The sequence below is a fragment of the Juglans regia genome, chromosome 5 (genome assembly GCF_001411555.2).
Source record: "Juglans regia cultivar Chandler chromosome 5, Walnut 2.0, whole genome shotgun sequence".
Taxonomy (NCBI): domain Eukaryota; kingdom Viridiplantae; phylum Streptophyta; class Magnoliopsida; order Fagales; family Juglandaceae; genus Juglans; species Juglans regia.
In genome coordinates, this window is record NC_049905.1 from 9090082 (window position 1) to 9109377 (window position 19296).

General features: G+C 34.0%; 2 protein-coding genes across 2 annotated transcripts in view; both read left to right on the forward strand.

The window, feature by feature from the left end:
- Positions 1–11413, forward strand: part of LOC108979063 (DNA-directed RNA polymerase III subunit 1) — a 34093-nt gene extending 22680 nt beyond the window's left edge. Inside the window, exons 15-27 of the mRNA XM_018949643.2 lie at positions 1391–1625; positions 1906–2097; positions 2741–2839; positions 4863–5066; positions 5145–5420; positions 6025–6172; positions 6290–6441; positions 6938–7093; positions 7177–7293; positions 7399–7484; positions 9264–9468; positions 9940–10142; positions 11129–11413. Of these exons, the coding sequence (XP_018805188.1) occupies positions 1391–1625; positions 1906–2097; positions 2741–2839; positions 4863–5066; positions 5145–5420; positions 6025–6172; positions 6290–6441; positions 6938–7093; positions 7177–7293; positions 7399–7484; positions 9264–9468; positions 9940–10142; positions 11129–11180 (2125 nt within the window). The 3' untranslated portion in view covers positions 11181–11413. The remainder of the gene's footprint in view (positions 1–1390; positions 1626–1905; positions 2098–2740; positions 2840–4862; positions 5067–5144; positions 5421–6024; positions 6173–6289; positions 6442–6937; positions 7094–7176; positions 7294–7398; positions 7485–9263; positions 9469–9939; positions 10143–11128) is intronic.
- Positions 11414–12979: 1566 nt separating this feature from the next.
- Positions 12980–13694, forward strand: LOC108979055. The gene has a single exon (XM_018949634.2). It carries the CDS (start codon positions 13032–13034, stop codon positions 13455–13457), a length of 426 nt encoding a protein of 141 aa, XP_018805179.1. The 5' UTR covers positions 12980–13031; the 3' UTR covers positions 13458–13694.
- Positions 13695–19296: the final 5602 nt, after the last annotated feature.

Sequence of the window (19296 nt, forward strand, 5' to 3'; positions counted from 1 at the left end):
CCCTTACTTCAACTGCATAAGTTCTGATGAAGTTAGTGGAAAGTTCACGTTTGTGGGACACTACTGAAACCTTGGAGGTCATGGGATGCCTTGCAAAAGAGATTTATGGAATTTGATAATGATAAGCGTGGTGAGTTTCCTTGCTGTGACTGCAATTGAGGTTTCAGATTGTAATTTAACTTTCAATTGGTGGCTGACGGATAGGAAGAATATGCAGGTTTAATTGTAAGAGGCAGAATGGATTTAGGGTTGATTATGTTTTGTGAAGAGTAAACTTGGAAGCTGTGAGCACTGATGTTCATGGTAAGAGGTTGTAGCTTTTGGTTGTTATGGTTGATTGTGTGATGAAGGACGGGTGGAATGGTAAAGTATGATTTTTTAGATCTAAGGGTGTCAAGGTCTGATTATGGTTTGAATAAGACAAATGTGGGGAGGGAGAGAGGGAGAGGGAGAGGGAGAGGGTGGGAGGGAGGGAAGTCTCGTAAATGCCTTTTTATGTATTTCATAAAATAAGGAAATTGAATAAAATATTTTGCCTCATTGAACTAGAGTAATGCTCATGAAGTGAAGAAATGTATTTTTGGGGTTTGTGATTGTAGATTTCTCATTGAAGGGAATATTTATAATGCTAAGACTTACTATCTTCTACAATTGAAATTATGGGCAATAAGAAGCTGCATGTCAACAGAATGATTGTAGTCAATGTGAGAATCAAGATTAGATAAGTGAAAATGCTAGCAAAGATAGAATTGAGAGATAGAGTTGTTTAAGGTGCAGGTGTCAACTATTATGGAAAAGATACCACCACCCTTTTTTTTTTATGGGGGGTTGCCAAAATGAGTCCATTTCACCTGGACATGCGTTCAATGGGTTATATAGCTTTACTTTTTTTTGGTCAATATTTAATTTAGGTGGGAGTGGAAAAGGTATGGGGGGAGGTCTAAAATAGTATGGGTAGAAGTGGCGAATGAGGATTTTATCAATAGGAGGTGATGCAGAATATTTTATCACAACACTAATTTGAAGAGAATAGTGCTGAAAGCTTCTAGAGGATGTGAATGACAGTTTTGGACCCACAACCCCTTCCCAGGAAGGCCATTCTTTACTCTGAAGTTGATTTATTGTCATTATAAGGGATGTTCAAGTTTCTTGGAAGTTTATTCTGTTTGTAAATATAGAATGTTCATAATATAAATATCTGTGTCATCTCACCATACTTGTAGGTTGATGTTTTTAGTTCTGATTGCCTATGTGGATATGCAATGCTATTTTTTTTTTTCTTTTGCTTTTAATGATAGCCAGTTATTATTGATATTAATGTTCCTGTCTCCATTTAAATATAGATTAAACGGTTTCATGTGAATAATTGTCAGTACCTGCATGGGTGCAGTGCTCGATGGATAGGTAATCACGGGTTCACAATTGGGATTGATGATGTCCAACCAAGTAAATATTTGAACGATAGGAGACAGGAAACAATCTCTAAAGGCTATCAAGGTTGTGATGAGAAAATAAAGTTGTACAACGAAGGAAATCTACCACCTGAAACTGGCTGTGATGCTGCCCAAACACTAGAGGCTGGGATAACTAGAATATTAAATAATATTCGAGACGAGACTGGCAAGGTACAATTCCATCTTTTTCTTAAGTTGGAAACATTTCCTCAATGTATTAGTTCTTTCTCTTGGGAATGTCGAGTCTGAATATTGACGCATAGGCTGTTGTTACAAGCTTTCCTGACAATGAGAGTTAGGAAATCTGTTGTTTGAAGTCTCTCCCTTTCCATCAATATTTGCAATTCATCAAGTTTTTTTTTTTTTCTTTTTAAATTCTATTATGAATTTTTTAGGAAAGGATTTTACAGGAGTAACTACATATGTTTTGTAATTCTATTTTCTTTGATAGGTCTGCATGAAAGAGTTACATTGGCGAAATAGTCCATTGATCATGTCCCAGTGTGGCTCCAAAGGATCTCCGATCAATATTAGCCAAATGATTGCTTGTGTTGGTCAGCAGTCTGTTGGCGGTCGTCGTGCTCCTAATGGTTTCATAGATCGGAGTCTTCCTCACTTCCCTAGAAAAGCGAAAACCCCTGCAGTAAGTTTCAGAGCTCTTTATCACTGGATGATTTAGTTATGCCATAACTTGTGTTGCTTTCTTATCCCAGTTTTGTTTTGGATCCTGTGAGTGCTCTCTTTAAGGTATGTATCCAAGGGTTGATAAACTCTTTTGCTTTTTCTAACATATTTCTTCTAATTCATAATATAAAGAAAACCTCTAAATACTTATGTAAGTATGGTAAAGTCTACTTGAAAGGGTGCTTCCTCCCCTGTAAGAATCGGGTAGAAGGTGAGGCCGTGGGTTCAAGGCTCACTGGGTGCATGTGTCACCTTACCTTTTACAGGGAAAAAATAAACTTCTATCTTTCATGGTTTCTTAATTGAATAGGTTGAAGTAGGATTCAACTTTTTTTCATTATGACTCCAGAGTGCATTAGCACATAATGACTTTATTTTTAATATCTAAAATATTATCCAAAAGAAAAACTGAATTACCTTTTCTTTTTTGGGCTAGTTGAACATTAGTTCATCGATATCATTTTGGGAAGACGAATAATGATTTTATTTTTTATGACTAAAATCTACTCGCTGGGTGCAATCAATTTCTTTAAATAGTTCATCAAACTAGCAAATCTGTGTGCTTCAAGCATTGAGATGCCTTTTTTTTATTCTTGTTGCAGGCCAAAGGGTTTGTTGCTAATTCTTTCTACAGTGGTTTGACTGCCACTGAGTTTTTCTTCCATACAATGGGAGGGCGAGAAGGCCTTGTGGATACGGCGGTATAACTACTCTATCATTGTTTCTAATTATTTAAACTGTGGATATTTAAGCTTATATGGAATATACTTGGATGAGAATATTACCAGCTTCCTTGATGAATGGATTCTTCTGGCGGTGCAAACAATTAACTGGAACGCAGCTAAATTGGGGTGGTCCATCAATATGTGAGATGTAGCCTAGCAGCATCTAAGTCTATCCTCTACTATTGTTGAGTTAGTTAATCGCACTTCCTGAAAAGTATAGGCTCTATTAGAAAAAGAAGATATATGTTTTTTTTACAGGTAAGAAAAGTTTTATTGAGACATGTAAAAAGGCATAGTCCAAGTGCATAGGAAGTATACAAATGCGGAAACCTAATTACAAGTCAGGAACGAGAAAAAGAAACAAGGAAATCATGGACACTAGTTCCATTAAATGCAATGGCCAAAGCCCAAAGAAATAAGGTGTTAAAAGAAAAAACATCCAAGTTCATCCACTGAGCGTTCCTAATCTTCAAAACACTGGCCATTCCTCTTGAGCCAGATACACCACACACAGACATAAAGGGATCATGTTCCTGACAGCAGCAATTTGAGAGTTACCCCTAAGACCACTTCAACAAGCGAAAAGTTCCACCACCCTCCTAGGCATCACCCGCGCCACTCCAATCCTATTAAAGACCTCTCCAACGAGTGAAAATATATTTTCTTATTTCAAAACTTGTTTTGGACCTTTCTGAGAGAAAAAAAATCAGAATTTACAAAAAGATTTTGTTATTCTTTTATTTAGAGTTCCTTGAGTTGCTAACTCCCATAAGTTTGATTACCTATAAAAAAAAAAAAAGAGTTGCTAACTCCCATAAGTGAGAGGAAGGGATTCTCTATCTGTGGCTAGTCCATTCTCCAATTTTTGACATGGGAGTGATGGGAAAGAAAAGAAAACAATTTGGGTCAACTACAGATATTTCTAGTTTGTGTTCAATTTCTTTTTGCTCCTTAGTTTGGCTTGCAACAAACTCTAAATCCTGATGTCTTTTAAAATTTGGTCCTGTTGTCAGCACCTTTGACTGCTATGGACTCAAAATAATACATAATGGTGGCGTGTGCAATAAATGCATGTCCTGTCCAGTGGCTAAACAGTCGCACATAATGTTATGTGTGCAGTTATAACAAAAAAGCTTTTGTTTTCTGCTTTTTCTTGTTGTTCCATATGCTCGATATGTTGTGGTGTTCTGATGTTGCTGTCTGTTTGCTTTGATTTTGTCCGTGCTGCTCTACTGTTGCTCTGTTTTATATACTGGTGTTGCTAGCTGCCTATTTTGGATTCGTGGCTATGCTGAATTGAAGGCAAATGTTTACCCTGGAAACTTTTGTTGCCGCACAGAGTTTCTGATTGTTGGTTGGTATAGCTTCTAGAGTTGGTATGGTGCTTTAGGATGTGTTGGTTAGGGTTTGTTTGAGTCAAGGCATGTTAGGAAGCTGTTGGTTGGATGTTATGCTGCTGCTGTGCTGATGTACCTAGTACAGCTCTATCTTGGGTTCAATACTATTGTTCACTTACTTAGATCCTCCCCCCCCCCAGCATGCAAAAACAAAAACAAAAGAAGAAAAGAGAGAGAGAGAAAAAAATAAAAGAGAAAAAGAAAGAAAGACATGAAGGTTATTGACTTCTACCTGGATTATATGTAGTCTTGCATTTTGTAGAATTGAATGAGGTTTTTCTTTCATAAGCTATGACACATATAACATCTTGTTGGATAAGAGATGCAATATTGTAAGTGTTATTACCATTCTTGCTTTCGATTATGTTTCCAATTAATCAATTTTTTGCATCATTCAACATTTAGTGCTATCTATCCAGATGTTGATTTGGGGAAGCCCCATAGCAAGTGGGGGCAGGCATGTTTTTTCAGATTATTATTATTATTATTATTATTATTTTTTTTTTTGGGGGGGGGGGTCAATTCTTATCATTAATCAAAAGACTGTGAACTTTTGGTTGGCTATACAGCACATTATCATTGGGTTCCTGTGACTGTTGCAGGTAAAAACAGCTGACACTGGCTATATGTCACGAAAGTTGATAAAAGCACTAGAGGACCTATCCATCCAATATGATAACACAGTACGGAATGCGAGTGGCTGTATAGTTCAATTTCGTTATGGGGATGATGGCATGGATCCTGCAAATATGGAAGCAAAAAGTGGATCTCCTTTAAATTTTGAACGATTGTTTCTGAAGGCCAAGGTTTGAAACCCTTCCTTCAACATGATTTTGAAATTCATTTGATCTTCTAGAATTCGAGTTGATTGTGTCCCTTCACAGGCCACATGTCCTTCTGGAGGAACTGAATATCTATCTCCATCTGAAGTGTCTGAAAGAGTAGAAAGCAGATTTTCAGAAATTGATATGACTCCTGAGGGTGGTTGCTCCGTGGCTTTTAAAAAATCTTTCAAGAGCTTCTTAGATGAATATGGAAAATCCTTGGAAAAAACAATGGACACATTTAAATCAGTTGAAAATCTTGCTGCAAAGGAGAATTCAGAAATTCAGGAAAAAATTGTCAAAAATATATCTGGCATTACTCCTAAACAGCTAGAGGTACTGAATGTTATCTTGTAAAAATGTTCTCATATCTTTATTATGTTATTATTTTTGTTATATTTTTGTTATTATTATTATTGTAAAGGGGGAAAATGAACAGTTCAAAATCTTCTTTATTGCCAATGGTTTACGCTTAGATTATCAAGTTCAAATATCATAACAGAAGCAGTATTCTCATGAGAATGATTCTCTTTACAAAACATAGTAGCTACGTGGTGAACGTCAAAGCTTATGAAAATTGTAAGAAAAATTAAACCAAAAACTATTCTGATATGTTGTCTGTTGATGTCACAGGTTTGAGTCTGTGAAATAGAAAAGGAACCATGTGATAAAAATAGAAGCCGACAATGTAGTCAGATACTCTCCAGTGTTAATTATGATTACATTTAGCTGCTATTCTTTTCCTCTTTCTTAAATATGTTCCAATTGATTTTTTTTCTCCCTCTTAGGCGTCCTACTCTATACTATATTCTATACATATTCTGTAATTTCTTATATAGATTTTCTATAACGCCTTCCCCCACCCTCCAAAAATAAAACAGATAGGGAAACAAACAAGTAGCTGCATCTAACACAATTTGCATCTTAACACATTATTTAGGTTTTCTTGAACACCTGTATCTCTCGTTATCATTTGAAAAAAATAGAAGCTGGAACTGCGATTGGAGCGATTGGAGCTCAAAGTATTGGAGAGCCGGGGACACAGATGACACTCAAAACCTTCCACTTTGCTGGAGTTGCTAGCATGAGTATCCTTGATTGATTAAGTTTCTGCTGGAATGTCCAAATATAATTTAACTACTGGTTTGTAAGGTTTTTGGCCATTAACTGGTTCGATTTCAGTGTGATCCTTTGACTCTTATCAGATGTTACTCTTGGAGTTCCTCGTATCAAAGAAATAATGAATGGGGCCAAAAAAATCAGTACGCCCATCATCACTGCAGCTCTCAACTGTGATGATAACGTGAATGCTGCAAGGATGGTACGAGGTCGCATTGAGAAAACAAATTTGGGACAGGTATGGGATTAATTCATTGGAGGTTATTTTTGTCTTTTATGTTCTGAATATTTTAAGTTAGTTTTGTATGTGATATTCTTCATTAGATGAAGTTTATAATAATTCAAGCTCTTGATTAATTCAAATTAATTGTTTTGCCAATATTAAGAAGTCTACCTCTCTGTACAAATTTCATTAAGTTAGCGGTATTGTTCTTTCCTTGGTTGGAAATTAGGTCATCCACTTACTAAATGTGAAAACCCCCGACTAGTGAGTGAATTCATATCTGAAGTAGTTATGCTAGTTTTCGTGAAGTCCATTACCCCCCCCCCATCATCTTTGTTTTTTCTCTAAATGTTTTTTTACCTAATTTCCTCTGTTCCTAATATTTTAATTTACTGTCTTCCACGTTTTTGTCTCTTTTGAATTTTGAAGGATTGCATAGTCTTGTATCCGCTTCAGCCCTCCATCAAGTATAATTTAAGCAATCTTATTTGATTACCCCTTCATGGTGCAGGTTGCTAAAAGTATAAAGCTGGTAATGACTTCGAGATCAGCATCACTAGTTGTCAAGCTTGACATGGAAAGAATTCGAGATGTTCAATTATGTATAGATGCTAATATTGTGAAAGAATCAATTATACAAACTCCAAAACTCAAACTGAAGCACGAGGTGAGAGTTTGTTTTATAGTAATTTTTCTACTACTCTTATGATTTATATGTTCGTAATATCTCAACACCATATTATTCTGCAGCATATCAAGGTTTTGGATGTTGGGAAGTTGGAAATTCTTTCTCCAGAAACTGATAAAAGTAAAATTCATTTTCATCTCCACTCTCTCAAAAATTTGCTTCCAATGGTTATAGTGAAGGTAAAAACTTCTATGGCTTTTGTTATTAATCATCTGCTAAAAAGACTATCCTGCACCTTTTTACCCTTCATTTGATTGGATAATTCACTTGTTTATGGATGACAGGGTATAAAAACTGTGGAACGTGCCATCATTAAGAAAGAACAAAATAAAAAAATGAAGACCATCAAGTACAGTTTGCTGGTAGAAGGGTTAGTGCACGTGACACTTGATCATGTTCATTCTGCTGTCACTGTATTTCAAGTAATCTTTAATGATAACTGCATATTATTATTTCTTCTAGTTAGAATTGTGGCTCCTTTTTTAGTTTTTCCTTCTGCAAATTAGGTATTAGTTTGTTTAGTTTGGCTGGGCTTGAGGTTTCTCAATGGCCATAGTAAAATATTATTATATAGCGGAAGTTTTTGTTGAACATAATTATGGGCACCGATTTTTTTTTTTTAAACACCCCCCTCCATCCTTTTTCCCTTGTGGTATTTCAAGTTTTAACTTGCATAAGACTATATGCATCTTGATTCCGTTTAATAGCTTCCAACATAAGATCCTTGTCAACAAGCAAAGTCTGAGTGCCCTAGCACGAAAGCCATTGCGTGTTAATGCTTTAGTTTTGTTGCTTATAAGTGATCCTTTTTTTTTTTTTTTTTTTTTCCAGTTGATATACATTTTTTTAAGTTCTGTCAAATCTCAAGTTTTTTATTTTTTAGGATCCTTTTAATTATAACAAAGCATTTTGAGAAACCTGATGCATTGGCATGCATCTTGATTTCTACTATTCTGTCTAATGTATTCTCCTAAATTTCACTGGCCACCCAAACAAATTTCATTTTGGTTGGGGAGCGTCTAAGGTATTGTCAATTGTTCAGAATATAATATAAATAATAAAATCTACCTCTTCCCAACAACTTAAACTTTTGGAACGAGTGGTGATTTCACATGGTATCAGAGCAATGGTCGTGAGTTTGAACCTTGACTCTACACGCTACCCTATTTAATTAAATATTCTACATCTTGGGTCACTTATTGAGAGAGTGTCTAGCCCACATGTGAGGGGAAGTGTTAAAAATATGATATAAATAATAAAATCTCTTCCCATCAGCTTAAACTTTTGGGACAAGTGGTGATTTCACATCAATAATCGATTTTATTTTATTTTTTATAAATAGATTGAGAATCACATAAGATTCCAAAACAAGATTTACCATTTCCAAGAAATGGCTCTGCATGCTTACCATTACCCTTTAGAACATTATACATTACATCCTGTCATATAGTTGAACTCCCGATTGTTATAAATTCAATGTTTGCAAGTCTTCAAACCTGTTCCAACTTATTGCACTCATTTTAAAGGATCATTACATTTCTTCATCGCATATTCCAACAAGCTCAATTGTAAGGCCCACCATATGGATTAGAAAGATCCTCAATCGAGTGATCACAGTGAGAAATAATAAAATAACATTTTGATTGGTAGTGTAGAAATATCCCTTTTCAAATGTATCATAAGGTAGGATTTTTTTTTTCTTTTTGTTTTTCAGTCAGTTGAGATACAGTTAATTTAGCCTTGCCTCAATTGAATTTGGCCATTTTCCATTCCAGATTGTCAGTCTTGTTGAATGTGAAATGTTTAGACAAAAAGGAAGGTAGAAAACGATAGTTTTGTCACTGCCATAACAGAGAAGAAGAAAACCAATAGGGTTATGCCATATTGCTTGTCATCTTGCACAATATCTAGATAGGCATAGATAATACTAAAATATAGTACTGTTCATCCGGACTGGGTTTACCCGGATTTTTCTATGCGGGTACCTGCCCGGTTTGTTTTGGGCCGGAACTCGGTTATCCAGGTTCTGGACCAGGCCGGGAAAAAACCCGGCCCGGATGAACAGGCCTACTCAAATAGTAGTCACGTTTTGTTTCTGCTATATGTTGCAAGTTATGCACCTCTTCACTTATAAAAAAGTTCCTTTTAGTGCTGGTCTTCAAGAAGTTATGGGTACGGAAGGAATTGATGGATGCAAAACAACAAGTAATCATGTTATTGAAGTGCAGCAGACACTTGGCATTGAAGCTGCCAGGAAGTGCATCATTGAGGAGATAAAATATACAATGGAAAGCCATGGAATGAACATAGACATTAGACATATGATGCTCTTAGCAGATTTGATGACATTCAGGGTGAGGCTTTTTCCCCCTTTCGTTACATTGTATTCCTACTTTCCCCTAATGAGTTTCTTGGTTGCGAATAACAATTTTTAACGAAGAGGAATATTTTCCCAACATGCCCTAGTTTATTTTGAAGTTTACAAATGGCTTTATTAATACTGCCTAAACAATAAAATATATTGACATGCAGGGGAATTAGGAATAAGAAATCTATCATAAAATCAAAGAAAAGTCAAACTCAACTGTTGGAATAATGGTTAAAAAAGAAAGAAAGAAGAAAAAGACATTGTTGAATTAGGAAGATGTAGAAGTAAATAACTTGTCTTTTCCAAAATGAACGCTCAATTTGGGATGGAGAGAGTATTATATTTTTTTATTACCTCAAACTTAAAGCAAAACAGCTGGTTCAAATTATGCTCTTGTTCGTTGGACATATAGTCATGGTTTGGATATATGTTCATACATGGATGATTATTGCAATAGGGTGAAGTGCTTGGAATCACAAGATTTGGCATTCAAAAAATGGACAAAAGTATATTGATGCTGGCTTCGTTTGAGAAGACGGCAGATCATCTTTTCAACGCTTCCATAAATGGTAGGGATGACAGGATTGAAGGAGTAAGTGAATCCATAATCATGGGTATACCGATGCAGATAGGCACTGGAATGCTCAAAGTTAGACAAAGGTAAGAAGACTGTTTATTATACCATCTTTGAGAAGCTAGGCTTTTATGCAGCTTTAGACCTCCCATTTGTTACACATTTATGATCCACATGCATATATGAACAAAACGTCTATATAAAAAAAACAATTATATGTCAAAATTGAATGCATATAGCTAGCAATAAACTTCATCCTCTGTGACCCTCATTAAGGTGCATATTAGCTAAATTATCAGAATCCAAAAATTGTAACTTACAAGAATACAAACACCTAACCCTTTATTGCACGAGTCTTGTTGAACATATGTCCTGAGGGACATTTATTAAGTGTGATTTAATTGAATAGAAATGTCAATAAAACTGAAATATGTTTCAGAAAAAATAAATGCTTTCATATTTATTTTAACCTCTGCCTTGAAGTACCCTTAACAGAGTTATAAATTTCTCTAGTGTTTTTATCATTAACTAACTCCGAGATGGATTCCAATCAAGGCATGCTCGGCGGGTCAAATCCACAGGGTAAGGCCTGGCATAACGTTGATAAGAGATCAGTTGCATTTTTTCAGAATTGAAATCTCTGTAATTTAAAACTATAGAGTAACAAACATCATAAAAGACTGGCAAAATTTGAAATAAAAGCACGACAGTAATGGTCAACTCATAGTAAAATCAAAATTCAGAAACGTATGGATTAATCAGCCCTTTTCATACTATCAAGGTGCAGTAATTACACCTTAAGTATTGCCATTAAGGAACCCAATAATAAAACCTTTGCTAGATAATCTCCTTGAAGTTCACCTTTATGCAGTTGTCAGGCTAATTAGTTCTTAGAAATGTACAGAAATCAGGTTGGAACATTGATTAGTGAATCAATTGACTTAACCTATGTAGAACTCTATGAGGTTGACTAGGAAGGTGAAAGAGTTCTCACCGTCACATGTTTCTTTGTTTCTGTACACTGATTTGCGTTTCCCAAACCATTGACTTACTGTAATTGTTTTATGAGCAGAGTTAGTCTACCTTCAGAGCTACATTGTGGGCCAGATCCAATTCTATCTTGACATCAAAAAGTTGCTGCAAACTTTGTGGATCATTTTTGGGCAGTGTAGTGGATTTGGATTTTATTAGAATGCTCCAGTTAATCAAAGGTTGAGAAAATGTGTATATAAAGGTGAAGTGAGTACTTACTTTATTTAATGATATATCTGTTAGCTGAACATCTATTTTAAAGGTGATAAATCTTACTTTGTAAGCTTAAATTTATATTGATTCTTTAACTTATAGATTTTACCTCAATCTTCTTTCTCCTCAATTATACATTAGTTTGAGTGAAGAAATTATAATATTTGTAGAAAGGAAAATTACTTATCCTTCCCTAGTTCCCTGCTATCCTATATGCATGTAGTCAATCTGAGCTGTAAATTCCCTGTCAGAGAAGAATAAATATAAGAAAAATTCTTTTCATCAGTTACTATTCACCATCCCACACCCGACATCCTATGAAAAATATTTTCACATTCTATAAAAAAGTTATAGGTGTGAGGTGTGAGTGAATAATAGTTGATGCATAATAAATTTTAAATATATATATCGGTTTGTCGTTGGCAACATGCGTCGCAATAAATAGTAGGTTATATAGAAGACTTGTAAATTACATTACTAGGAATTCTATCTCAAAGCTCCTGAGATGTAATTGATCCTTCAAGCACAATAATATAGTGAAAATTCTTATGCGAATAATGTTACTTACAGTCGTAAAGTGTATAAATATTATATAGTCGTTTTAAAAAAGAAGTTAGATCTATTATTAAAAAATTAATTTATTTTTTATATAAATTTTATATTTATTTTTTTAAATAACTGTACGGTATTTGCAAAATGCATGTATAAGAAGTCCACACCGAACAAAGAAAAAGAATAAGGAGACGTTTGGATTCGAAAGAGATCTCATCTCATCTCAACTCATCTCACTACTATTTATTACTATTCAGCAACTTTAATTTATAAATTTTACTATTATTCACAACTCATCTTATTATTATTTATAATTTATCTCAATTCATCTCAAGTTATCTCAAATCATTTTAACTCATCTTTCGAATTCAACCGTCTCGTATGCCACATAGCAGACTCGAACAAAGAAAAAGAATAAAACATGCCACGTGTCAGACTCCAAACCAAACAGTCAAACACATTCTCGGATGAAATTCACGATGTTCCAACTTCCAAATCCCAAAACGAACAGCACACGTGTACACTTCGCACGCATAGGAATATGACTTCACCTAATCACCCCAATTCTTATCTATTTGCTATTTTGTCTTCCACAGATGTCACGAACGAGAATATGCGTAAATTTGCGTGTTTTTTTTTTTTTTTCTAAATAGATATATTTGTGATTATGAAAAAATTAATATATTTTATTTTCTTTATTATAATTATATTTTTTTAAAAAAATGCTAGTTAAAATATTAAGGTTGGCCGTGGGTAAATTATGCATATTTTCTTTTTTGAAAAACAGCAGAATTCATTATTAAAACATACGTGAATTATAGATTAATCATTTATATAAAATAAAATAAGTAAAAGTTTAAGGTTGTGTTTGAATGTTGAAGAGAGTTGAATTGAGTTGAGTTAAATTGAGTTGAGATGATAAAATATTATTAGAATATTATTTTTTAATATTATTATTATTTTAAAATTTGAAAAAGTTAAATTATTTATAATATTTTATGTTAAAATTTAAAAAAATTATAATGATGAATTGAAATGAATTAAAAAAAATTAAGTAACCAAACGAAGTTTAAGCATTTTAAAATTATACTAATTACTTTTTTTTTTTGTACTTAATATTATTATTCTATAAAAAGGGGAGAACTAAAGAGAGAGCACAGAAAGTAAGATAGGAACAGATGGGCGTGGTGGTGATTGACGGATCGACGGTGAGAGACTTCGTGAACGACGAGACCCAGTTCAAGAAGAGCGTGGACGAGAGTTTCGCGGCTCTGGACCTTAACAAGGACGGTGTCCTCTCTCGCGCGGAACTCCGCAAGGCGTTCGAGACCATCAGGCTGATCGAGGCCCACTTCGGCATCGACGTGGCCACGACGCCGGAGCAGCTCACCAAGCTCTATGATTCCATCTTCGAGAAGTTCGACTGCGATGGGAGCGGGACAGTGGATCTGGACGAGTTCAGGGCGGAGATGAAGAAGATCATGCTTGCTATTGCCGATGGGCTGGGGTCGTCCCCTATTCAGATGGCTCTCGAGGACGACGATAATCAGAGTTTGCTTAAAAAGGCTGCGGATCTCGAGGCTTCTAAGCTATCATCCTCCTGAAGAATCGTCATGGTTCTATGTATGTTTATATATATTGCTTCTTCTGGATTAGTACTTATGAATAACTACGGTTCTATGTATGTATTGCTCTGCTCCGGTGCTGAAACTCTCTTGAGCGACTAAGTTGGATAGGGCTGGTTTAAGTAGTTTTTGACATTATCTTTTGACATTATGTTTTGTATGCCAATATTTTTGTGGTTTAAGCAATCAGCTCCGATGATCTTGCATCAGTACAAATCTTGTATTTCTATAGGAAGGGGAAAAAAATATTTGGTGTGGTGTCATGGCATGGAAAATAAGAAAAATGATGAATGGTAGGAGATGAACGCCGTGACGGTGCGGAATATGGATGCCGTAGCGCAACACCTCTGCATCGCAAATTTACAAGTAACCATTTTCGCCGAGAAAATGAACCTCTCTCTCTCTCTCTCTCTCTCTTGTGCATATCCCAGTTTCATGAGAGCTCTAGGCATGGTCAGTGCAATAGGAAGCGGCCACACTTCCACACTCAGATTGGTAAGTTCATCTAAGGTAATCATGTTTCACCTCGATAAAATTAGTCTATGTACTTATTAAGAGTTTTACTCATCCTTTAAACTCTAGGAACTATTAACACTAGAATACATCTCTTTGGAATTGGGGTATAAAAGGATAATTTCCTTTTAAACAATTATCTAGTATTAGATAATCATCACTCTATCGACTTTTTGATACCCATTGAACCTTGCATATATTTCAAACCTAAGGTTGAGTTCCCATTGCAGGCGACTTAATTTATAGAGTTCAACCCCATTCCCTTTGATGTCTTATAGATAGTATCCTTTGGTAAGCCTTTTGTTAACGGATCTGCCAAATTCTGAATATATTTAATATATTCAATAGTAATCACTCAATTATTGAGTAATTGACACACATAATTGTGCCTCAAACTAATATGTCTTGATTCATTGTTATACGCTTGCTTGTAGCTACTCGCAAGGTTGTCTCACTATCACAATAAATCGTTATTGCAAGAAATGGTTTAGTCCAAATTGGTAGGTCTACCAATAAATTCCTAAGTCATTCTGCTTCTTTACATGCAGTTGCTAAGCAATAAACTCATATTCCATTGTAGATGAGTTATACAAGTTTGATTCTTTATTCCCCATGAGATTGCAGCTCCTCCTAATGTAAAGACCACCCATTTGTAGACTTAAAATTTGATTTTACATCATTCCAACTAGTATCATTATATCCTTCTAATACAACGGGTCCTCTTTGATGGTGTAACCCACTTATTGTCTCATTCAGGAGTTTTAGAACTTGAGAAATAACATTCCAATGTTGTGTACCTGAATTGCTAGTAAATTTAATCAGCATCCCAATAGAAAGTGCAATATCAAATCTAGTGCAATGCACAACATACATTAGACTTACTATCACACTAGTATATTCTAATTGGGATCTACATCTTCCTGTGTTTTCTCTCAATTAAGACAAAGATCATTTGGAGTTGAGATTGATTTTTGGTCTTCATGACTATACTTCTAGATCACTTTCTCAATATAATGAGACTGTCAAGGATAGACCATTGATTATCCTCACAATCTTAATTCCAAGAATCACATCAGCCTCTTCCATATCTTTCATGTCCAATATTGAGGAAAGAAACTTCTACGCATTAAAGATCACTTTCAAATATTAATACGTCATCAGTGTACAAACATATGATTACACAATCATTATTATCTACTTTATAATAAACACATTTATCAAATAATTCACTCTAAATTTATACGATACAACTATTTTATCAAATTTTTCATGTCATTGTTTAGGAGCTTGTTTTAAACCATAAAATGATTTAATCAATTTACAAACTTTCTTTTCATGACCAACTAATTACGCCCAAACTACTACACAGTGTTATAGTATAGTTCAGGGTATCGATCCACAGGGAGACAGAAGAAACATTACAAGACGCAAGTTTAAAGGAAAATATCAAATGACAAGATGACAAGAATTTGAAAAGTATTTTGAATTCGATCTAAAACACGTAATTAAAATGAGATTAGGGTACGGATAAACAAGCAAGTAAAGCTTTAGGTTTCCATCAACCGGATTCAATACTTTGACTTTTCCAATCCAAACTATACACATAATTAAGTATAATATCAAATTCCTAATTGGAAGATATGACAATATACTCATCTAATTTCACAAATTTAACTCTAGAATCTACTTCCCTTTACAAACCACAGTTTTCATGTATAAAAAAGAATATCAGATCTAAAGACGACATTATGTTCACAAATAATTGTGTAGCAAAAAATAACATAAATGACATGAAAAATCTGTTTAAGTCACAATCATATATTCAGAATCTTATAGTTCAATAAAATCAAACTATAGCAAGCTTTAATATAATTGTTTCAAACTTATGATATCCAAAACAAATAGAGAATTTAATCTTAGAATCTTAAATAATAAAGCTTAATCTGTGAATTGAAATATAATCAAAGCATTTTCACTAATCAATTTCTACCCAAGGCTTTACCTAAACTTTAGTTTTCCATGGGAGTACCAAAAAAAAAATATTTTTTTCTCCTCCATAACTGTACATCCTCCCTTCAAAACTATCTTATCTTATTTGAAAAGTTGCCTATTTAACTTGGTTGAAAATCTACTTATTGAAAAGTCTATCTGTTGATTTGAAAAGCTTCCTCACCATTTGCAGTTAAAGAGTCCTAATTCAGTAAAATTCTCTCCCATTTATCTACCATCCAACCTTAAAAACTAATTAGTCCACATTGAAAATAATGATCACCTACCAACCCATCAAATTTGTAAAGTCTCTTGTACGTCCCCACCAACCAATCTACTCATATCTCTATACTTACAAAGTTATTTTTTATCTAATATCTTCCAAAAAAAACTATCACCCATACAATCCTCCTCTGCCACCTTATTTGAAGTTATCATTTATTTAGATTTTTGGAAAGTTATCTCAACGTTGAAGTCTTCTCATGTTGAAACATCCTTACTTTGCTGAAAGTCTACACATCTATCCACATTGAAAGTCAACCCATGTTGAAAATGAAGAGTCTTTATTTTTTGAAAGTCTTGCTCAATTCAAAAGTCATGCTTCATTGACAACTCTTGAGAATTTTTCCAATTCAAAAATTCATTTGAATTTGACTGGGTTTTAGCTCTCTCTTTTATGGATTTTGAAATTGAATATAAAAATGTACTTAGAAATATCTAAAATAAATAGAACCTAAGTTCAAAAATACAAATTAATTCTATGATTTTTATTCATATTTTAGCATTTTAGTCTAATAATAGTGTATTTACAGTGCAATTTTGTATACTCATCATACCTCCTGACTTGCTTACTGCTATTCACTAACAATTTCTATGCAAAAGAGATTAAAGAGACTAAATCATTAAAATAGGCTACCAATTCACACTTTCCTAATTGACATATCAAACAATTTAAGGAATCCAATAACACATCAAGATCAATCCCTCTATAGCAATTCACAGAGTGTGTGTGTTTTTCAAGCCATAATCATCTTACCACTAACCATGACAAATGCAACATCAAGAATGTCTCAAGCAAAAGGTTCAACTCCATAACTCACGGGTATAATAGCGTTTCGTGTAAAGGCTTTCTCTATGGAGTTGACAAGTGGTGTACACACAATCACATAGAGATTTAGGTAATTATGAATCAGCAACAAGCAAGCATTAATCTTATGATAGAAACACTAACAAATGAGAATTTAATCATTCTTTTCACATGTTTACTCGGGATCAGATCTATCAAAAGAAAATGTTGCAATGTGGCTGAGGTTAGGCTATATGAAAAAGGAGGAAGAAAGAAAATGATTCAAAAATTTCCAAGTACATACCTAAGGAATCTTATTAAACATATTAATAAACCACATTCCTCACTTGATATACTCTTTAGCCTTTCAAATTACCGAATAATGTTTTTTTTTTTTAACAATTTGGTGAACAAGTATGTCACCTTGGTATTCTACTATTTCTACCTAGCCTTGGTATTTTTGCTTTTGAAGCTAACTCACTTGAACACCTAGTAATTCGTATTCTTCCCATTTTTTCTATTTTTTTATTGTTCATAAAAAAAAAAATTTCACATCTAATATTTACTTGAAAATAACAAGGGTGGGAAAAATCATTGGACTAAAGACTCCAATGTGGAAATGTATGGATAATGTAGGTATATGAAGAAGAAAAAAAAGACTATATATGTTTCTTAGCTCAAAGTTGGCTACTAGGGGTCTATAATTGAAGAGAAATGATACTTGCAGTCGTGAGTGTGCAAGAGTCATGCAATTACTTTAAAAAATTGAATAAATACGGGATCCACATGAAAAAAATTTAATTTTTTAATAGTGGACTCCACACTTTTTCAAAACGTCTGCACGGCGCTTGCGCATTCCACGACTGCATGTAACATTACTCATAATTGAAATGGTTGGCTTGAAAGACTCAAACATTAATTCTAAGTTGACTTTCATCATATCCCAAGTATATCCACTATCACACCACCAATCATGCAATGATATTTTCAAAAGAAATGTTTAATTCAAAAAAAAAAAATCAATAAATACTTATCACAATTTTCAGCATTTGTTTGCAGAAATCCTCTCCAAAACTCACACATAAAGACTTAAGCAAAAAAGTTCTAAGATACATGTGTCAAACTACCATTTTACCACAAAACATGGATGAGTGCATTAGATATCCTATGAATACCTTAGCATAATGATCAAGATGAGTTTGTTGAATTCACTAAGATGACTATGTATGAAAATGAGCACACATGTGAAAAGATGTACATGTGATGCTAATTAAAAAAAAATTATGTCACGTGTAAAAGTGCCACAGAGTTCCAATAAGTATTTATAAATGCATAATTTGCACCACCCCCAACTTAAACGATACATTGTCCTCGATGTTTAAGAATCAAAACTAAATAGATAGTAACTGAAGAAAGTAGAATACACTTGATGTGTGACATGAGCAACCCATTTACCATAAGAGATGGCAAAGTGAAATGGCAAAATGACACTATCCTACAAATAGAAAATAAAGAAAACAACAACAAACAAAATGAAAGAAAAGAAAAAAACAAAACAAAAAAAGACCTGCATGGTGGTTTCAAGGTTGATAAATTGGGTTTCCAAGTGGAATGTCTTCCACTTCAGAAATTTGTCAATCAATAAGTATTTTTAGGTGTTCATCATTTACTTTAAAGACCCAATTATCCCTAGGATCCTCTATTTCTACCGCCTCATTTTTAAAAATATGTTTCACTACAAAGAAGTCCACCTAGGCTGAAGTTTTTCCGGGTGTTTGTGAAGTCTAGAATCATATAAGTATACTCAGTCATTAGGCTTAAACGTCTTCTTAAGAATATTTTTATCATGAAACACTTTCATTTTAGTTTTATAGATTTTAGAGTTCTCATAAGCATCATTTCTCAACTCTTCTAACTCGGCCAACTGAAATTTTCTAAACTTACCCGGCTCTCCTAGGTCAAAATTAAAATGCATGATGGTCCAATAAGCTCGATACTTGAGCTCTACAAGTAGGTGGCTGATAAAGTGTTGGAAATGTATAATTAAGTTATTTAAGCGAATATTATGTTTCATCAAATAAGAGTTACGCAACTTAATTACACATCAAATTTTAGTATCAGACTCCAAGTCAATTGATGCCAATATTTTTCACCAAAAGTTTCACATTTGCGTCTAAAATAATTAAACACTCGTATCATAATTATATGTGCAGAGCATTTATGGAAAGGGTGAGAGCAGAGGGCATTATT